Source organism: Pseudopodoces humilis, chromosome 3, assembly GCF_049639895.1.
Source record: "Pseudopodoces humilis isolate 2021_Gansu_Grassland_sample_001 chromosome 3, ASM4963989v1, whole genome shotgun sequence".
Taxonomy (NCBI): Eukaryota; Metazoa; Chordata; class Aves; order Passeriformes; family Paridae; genus Pseudopodoces; species Pseudopodoces humilis.
The window spans coordinates 67,130,599-67,136,838 of NC_142202.1; the positions used below are offsets into that span (position 1 = coordinate 67,130,599).

The 6,240-nt window shown below is 52.8% G+C and overlaps 1 protein-coding gene across 1 annotated transcript; it reads right to left on the minus strand.

The window, feature by feature from the left end:
• Window positions 1–1,137: 1,137 nt before the first annotated feature.
• Window positions 1,138–4,765, minus strand: MARCKS (myristoylated alanine rich protein kinase C substrate). The gene is given in 3 exon segments (XM_005518285.3): window positions 1,138–2,809; window positions 2,811–3,215; window positions 4,353–4,765. Coding segments are annotated over 3 exon segments (861 nt in total). The 5' UTR covers window positions 4,452–4,765; the 3' UTR covers window positions 1,138–2,452.
• Between the last annotated feature and the right edge of the window lie 1,475 nt (window positions 4,766–6,240).

Genomic DNA, 6,240 nt, shown 5'->3' on the forward strand with positions numbered 1-6,240 from the left:
ACACTGGTGTGGAGGATCTTGTTTTACATCCATTTATTTTTGTCCCTCAGCAATTATAGCATAGTTTCAATACATTTCTAAAGTTATAGAGAAATACCAGGGCAACTAGAGTACATACAAGCCAAAGTTAAAATGGTAGACAGCTGAATTAAAAATCGAAAAACCAAAAAAACCCAAAGAAAACAAAAACTATGCATTCAGCAGGAAATCTACTATACTTCATTCATTTTAGGCTTTGTTCTTTAGGGAACAAGGTGCTAACGTGCCATTTTCTCATAAAATGAATCATAATTGCTTCCAAAGAGTTTCTGCTGAAAATGGTGGAAGCAAATAAGTGTAACACTAAACTTTCTCCTATAAACTTAGAAGCAACACTTTCTTGAATCAATTTCCACCCTCCAAACACCACTGCTGCTTTTCTTACATGAACTCGCTGTTTTATTAAGGCATAATTGCCCTGAGCAATATGCTGGAAATTAGCCAAAAAAGCCTAACAATTAGAGGCAAGCACCACGTAATTTTTTTATTTTTTTTTTTATTGACAAATTTTGAAATCTGTTTTGAAACTCACCTGTACCTGGGAGTAGCACTTGAGGAAAAAAAGAAAATATTGCTTTTAATTACTTTAAGTAGAATGGCAGTGTTAGTTTCCCCCTTCTCCTTCCAGGCTAAAGTTTTCAAGACAATCATCAGGGTACCAAAACAGGACCAGCATACCACGACCTAAGTGGGACATCTGTTCAAGAGCTTAATTTTTAAGCAACTCAGCATAAAAATTTCAATGCCCCACCCTAAGCAATTCAAATAAAATCTTATTTTCCTCAAGAGGCAAGACCCTCATATGCTGGATACCTCTGGTCTTAAAAGCAAGATGGAGCCTGGACAGGAGAATCATACACTGTACATGCTCAGACTGCCTTCCAGTCTTCTTTTTTTAAAGCCAGAAAAAGCCTACAAATTACCTGGTGCACTGCACACTTTCTCTGTAAAATGCACAATATTACAGAGTCCAAGATCCAGGAAGGTACTTTTCAAAGCTACTGCTAACAGCACACATGACTGTCTCTGTACAAATTTAGGCAATACTGGCTAGTCCCTTTAAGCTACCAGAGTATCCATAAAAGAAAGACAACCAAATTATACATTTTATTCACATTTATTTTTCGCTTTTAGTGTGCTCACAGAAAATTAGAACACCTTAAGCAGGAGTTTAATAGCAATTTTTGTAAGCAAAGTTACATTCCATCTCTAAGTCAAATTGGTCAAAGCTTCTCCAGTATTTACAAAAACATGATAGACAAGATGCTACACAAAAAAAAAAAAACCAAAAAAAAAAAACATTGCATCTGAAGAGTTTTCCTTTATTTTCAAAGACAACTGGAAAAGAAAGCATTGTCTGCTGTAATCAAAAACATACCACAGTATAAACAGTAACCATTCCACTTATCACAGCTTGGTTGAGTTTAAAATTTGTGTTTAAAAGGTCCAAGATGACTGCAGTTTTACAAAAATGGGCAGGGTGGAAAGAGTTGCAAACTTCATGTGCTTCTGGATATCAAGATTTGTTTTTTTTATACAATAGTCACAGTTAAAAACACCCTGCTGGTAATACATAATTACACTTTATTAAGGTCATAAACCAGCAATAAACAATAAAGCCTATACAACTTGTATTTCTACTTAATCACTGACTGATACAGCTAACATGAGATAAGTGAAAAGTTCCTATGGTTTAAATGAATTTCTAAGACTATGATCTCTTTATCTGGGTATTGATTTTTATTTTTTATTTTTTTTTCCTTTTTTCCTTTCCTTCTTAATCAAGACTTGTAGTGTTGTAAACCTTATAGAACATCTGCCTCACAAAATACATCGTAATAACTTTCTTTTAAAAAAAAGACTAACCCCTTACATCATTTCTGGCGGGGCGCGCTCCCGGCAAGGGCTGCGCGCCCCGGGTTCCCCACTGCGGCCCCTGTCACTTCATTTGATATCCCTTATTGACCCACCCATCTCCTTCATATATGGGCATGTCCATAGACCGATCGGCAAAAGTTTTATAATATGAAGAGAGTTGCAAAGTATGAAATTAAAAAATAAACTAACAAAAAAAAACCAAACAAAAAACCCAAAAAACAAAAAATAACGGAAAAAAACCCCGAACCAACCAAAACAAAACATTAATACTGATGAAAAAAAAAAAACCCAAAAAACCAAAATATAGAGGATGGGAGAGGAAGGCGGAGGGGAGCCCCCCTCCGCCCGTTGGAATGGCGGCAACACATAACGATTTGAGATGGGAGCTGCGGGGGGAGAGAAAAAAAAGAAACGAGACATCTTTTAAATCAATCCCTGGTTGTAGACAAGTTCTCCGAGACCAGTACCTGGCACCACTCCAAAAACAAACAGGGGGGAAGAAAAGTCCGTCGGCGAGGGGCGGCGGCGGCGCTTACTACTCCGCCGACTCGGCGGCGGGTCCCTCGGGACTGCTCTCGGCGGGGGGCTCCTGCCGCGCCGGCTCCTCCGCGGGGGCCGCCTCCTGCTCGCCGCTGCCCGCCTCGCTCGTGGGGGCGCCGGCGCCCGCCGCCTCCTCCGCCGCCTTCGCCTCCCCCTCCGCTGCCTGCTGTGGCGGCTGCTGCTCCTCGGCCGCCGCCGATGCCGGGGCTTCTTCTCCCGCCGCCTTCTCGGGGGCGGCCTCGTCCGATTTGGCCTCCTGCGAGTCCCCCGCCTCCTCCTTGGCCGCCTCGGCGCTGCCGGCCGCGCACGCCTCCTCGGCGGCCGCCCTGCCCTCCTCGCTGCCCGCCCCCTCCCGGGGCCGCCGCCTCCTCCTTCCCGCCCTCCGCCGCCGGGGCGGCGGCGCCGCCCTCGCCCTCGGCCCCCTCGCCGGCCTCCTTCTTGTTCTTCTTGAAGGAGAAGCCGCTGAGCTTAAAGGACTTCTTGAAGGAAAAGCGCTTCTTTTTTTTTTTCGGGGTCTCACTGCTGGACGAGGGGGTCGCGCCCTCCTCAGTCTTGGGGGAGGACTCGCCCTCCGCCGGGGAGGCCGGCTCGGTGCTCTCCGCCTCTCCCGCCTCCTTCTCGGAGGCGGGCTCCGACGAGGCCGCCTCCTCCTTGCCCGTCTCCTCGGCGGGCGCGCTGCCGTTCGCCTGCACCTCCTCCTTGCCCGCCTCCGCCGCCGCGGGGGAGGCGTCGCCGTTCACCTTCAGGTGGCCGTTCTCCTGCAAGACAAGGACCAGCGTTACCGGCGGTGCCCGTAGGGGGGTCGCGGGGTGCCGCCGCCGCCGCCCTCCCCGCCCGCCGGCCTCGCCTCGCCGCTTCCCGCGGTTCGGAGCCCCGCGCTCTGGCCGGGCAGGGCGCCCCCAGCGGCGGGCGGAGCGCGCGGCGCCCGCCAGAGCGCGCCCCGGCTCCACGCAGCGTCCGCCGCCCCGCGCTCCCCCGCCCCCGGCGCGCCCGGTCCAAGCCGCGGCGGCGGCGCGGGGCGGGGAAGGCGAACAAAGCTCGCCCGGCCCGGCCCCGGCCCCCCGCCCGCCGCGGCCCCTCTGCGCCCGGGCGGTGCGGCGAGGCGCCCCCGCCTTGCCCCCCCCCCTCCCCACTCACGCCGCATTTGCATCTTTCAGGCGCCCGGAGCGCGGCTGGCTGCCCCGGGCGGCAGCTGCGGGGGCGGCGGGGGGTGACTGCCCGCAACGCCGCTGTGCGGGGTCAGCGGCGTCACGGCCGGCCCGGCACACGCGTGGGGAGGGGGCGGGGTGGGTGACAGAAAGCCGTCCCCCCCGGCTGCCAGCCCCCCGGCGGGGCTGCCGCGGACGGGCGGGCGGCGCAGCCCCCGGCCCGAGCTCCCTCCCGAGGGGTTGCCCGCGGAGCCCCCTGCCCGGTGGCTCCGGGCCCCGCTACTACACGGCCGTCCGGCTGTGCCACGAGAGGCGTTCCGAGCGAGGCACCGAGCGTCTTCGGGAGGAGGTTAAGCGGCAGAAAAGCCGAGCGGTGTAAGATCCTTCCGTTTACGAGCCATTGGGACACTCCACCATAATACACGAGGGATTTAAAAAAAAAAAAAAAAAAAAAAAAGAAAGAAAGAAAGAACCGTACCCCTTTCCCCCCCCCCCCCCCCCGCCCCCCACGCAGGAAAAGATAAAGGAACGAATCATTCAAAGCCGAGCCCGTTTAACCAAAATAAAGAAATTGTTCCTTTGCCTCGAGTTGCAAAGATAAAAGGATCGACCGTATTATCCATTGAATGTGCCACTGGGGCATCAAAGGAAGAAGAATTAAACAGGATGCGAAAGAGAGTCCGTCGAAGTTGGCTTAAAAAAAGGAGTAGATTTAATATTTTTTTTTAATTTCTTTTCGTTTTTTACCTGTCCATTCGCCTTGGATGGAGATGCAGCCACTGCTTCCCCAGGTTTCTCGGCGGAGGCTTCGCCCTTTGCAGCGGTCTTGGAGAACTGGGCACCCATGCTGTCTTATTCAACAAAGAAACTCAACAGATCCAAAAGGAGGGGAAACAAAGAGCGTTGGGTTGGTATAAATACTGGGCGACCAGCAGCAGCAGCAACACACACACACACCAGAGGGGAAAAAAAAAGAGAAGAGAGAACAGAACCGATTATAATGCACTCCTTTTAAAAAATTTAAAGTTGAAGAGATCAAAAAGCAGCAGCACAGGAGGGAGGGGAAAAAAAGGGAGGAAAAAGTCGAGCAAAAAAAAAAAAAAAAAAAAAAAGGAGCCCAAGTTTAGTAAAAAAGAAGTAATAAAAAATCCCAGATTTGTAGCCGTACTGTAGACAAGGAGAAAATGGAGAAATCTCCCTGGTTGCTAATAAGATGCGGAGTCCAACGCCCAAGTGCACAGATGAATGGGCTTCCCGAGCGGTGACGGCAGCGCTCCGCCCGGCGCCGGCCAATCGCGGCCGCCGCGCACAAAGGGGGGCGGGGCCCGCCCGCCCGGCGAACAATGGAGCCGCGATGGCAGCGGTTTGAAATCGGCCCCCGGCCGATAATGAATGTGCCGCTCCGCTCCGCCGCGGCGCGGGCGGGCACGCCGGGCCCCGCGCCGGGCCGCCAACAAAACACCCCGAGCGAGAGCGAGAGCGGGGCGGGCGGGCAGGGACAATGGTGCGAGGGGCGTGCGGGTGAGTGCGAGTGTGAGTGTGAGTGAGAGCGTCCCGGCCCCGCCGCACGCCCCCGCCCGCTGCCGCCGTGAGAGAGCAACAGATAGTGTGTGCGAGCCCCGGGCGGGGGAGAGAGGGAAGGAGGGGATTTGCTGCTTGCTTTTTTTTTTTTTTTTTCCCTTTGTTTTTTTCCCCCCCTCTTCTTCCCCGGGTTTAATTGGTCGCGATTGTTAAATCGCCCCCAATTTGGAAGGTATTTGAACCACGTAGATTGGGTTTCGCAGAACGAAAACACGAGTCGAAATTAGTAGGTCTGTAGGCCAGATGTTGCAAACGCTAAAGCAGCGGCAGCAGGAGCCGCTGCCGGAGCAGAAACGGACCCCTCCCCCATAGCGATATTGGCTTGGAATAAAATATTTTGTGATTAGCCTACGGCTCTAATTAAATTCTGCTGTCTGATTATTCCTGATTTGTGTTTTTAAAGTATTTTCTGTGGCGGTGACCCACTTCACGATTACATTTCCATGCACTCAAGTAGTGGGCGAAGCGACGTTATCAGGGAAACATTCGCGCTTTCCCAAACCTCAGCCCCGAGTGTGTATTTACGTTAAATTTAAACCCTCGAATAAGATGTAACCCGAAACTAATGCACGCGAATTAACGGTGATCTGGAGCGCTTTTCAGCGCCGGGGTGGGCGAAATATCACGGACCCGAGTGATTTCCTTTCTCGGGGGAGGGGGCGGCGTGTACGGGGAGCCTAGCCGGCTCCCTCCCTCCGTGCTGCGATGCGGGGAAGGCTGGCCTAGAGCCCCCCACCCCCCATCACCCCCATCCCCATTTAAGGAGCAGAAACAAGCGTCAGAACGCTCGTTTCCCATAGTCGGGTAATCTCCGAACGCCTCTTGTTTATAAACAAGGATGTTAAAATGATTCCGATAATGAAGGGCTGCGGAGCGGGGAGGCTCGGCTCAGCCGCCCACCTCCCTCTCCCCGCGGATTGCCGGGGCTGGCGGGATCGGTGGGCTTCGTGCGGACGCCGAGAGCCGCCTCTCGGTAACCCTGGCGAGGGCAGGCTTTCAACAGCTCGAGAGGAATATTTCGTTTCCTGGGGGGCAAAAAGGGGCACTTGGCTGA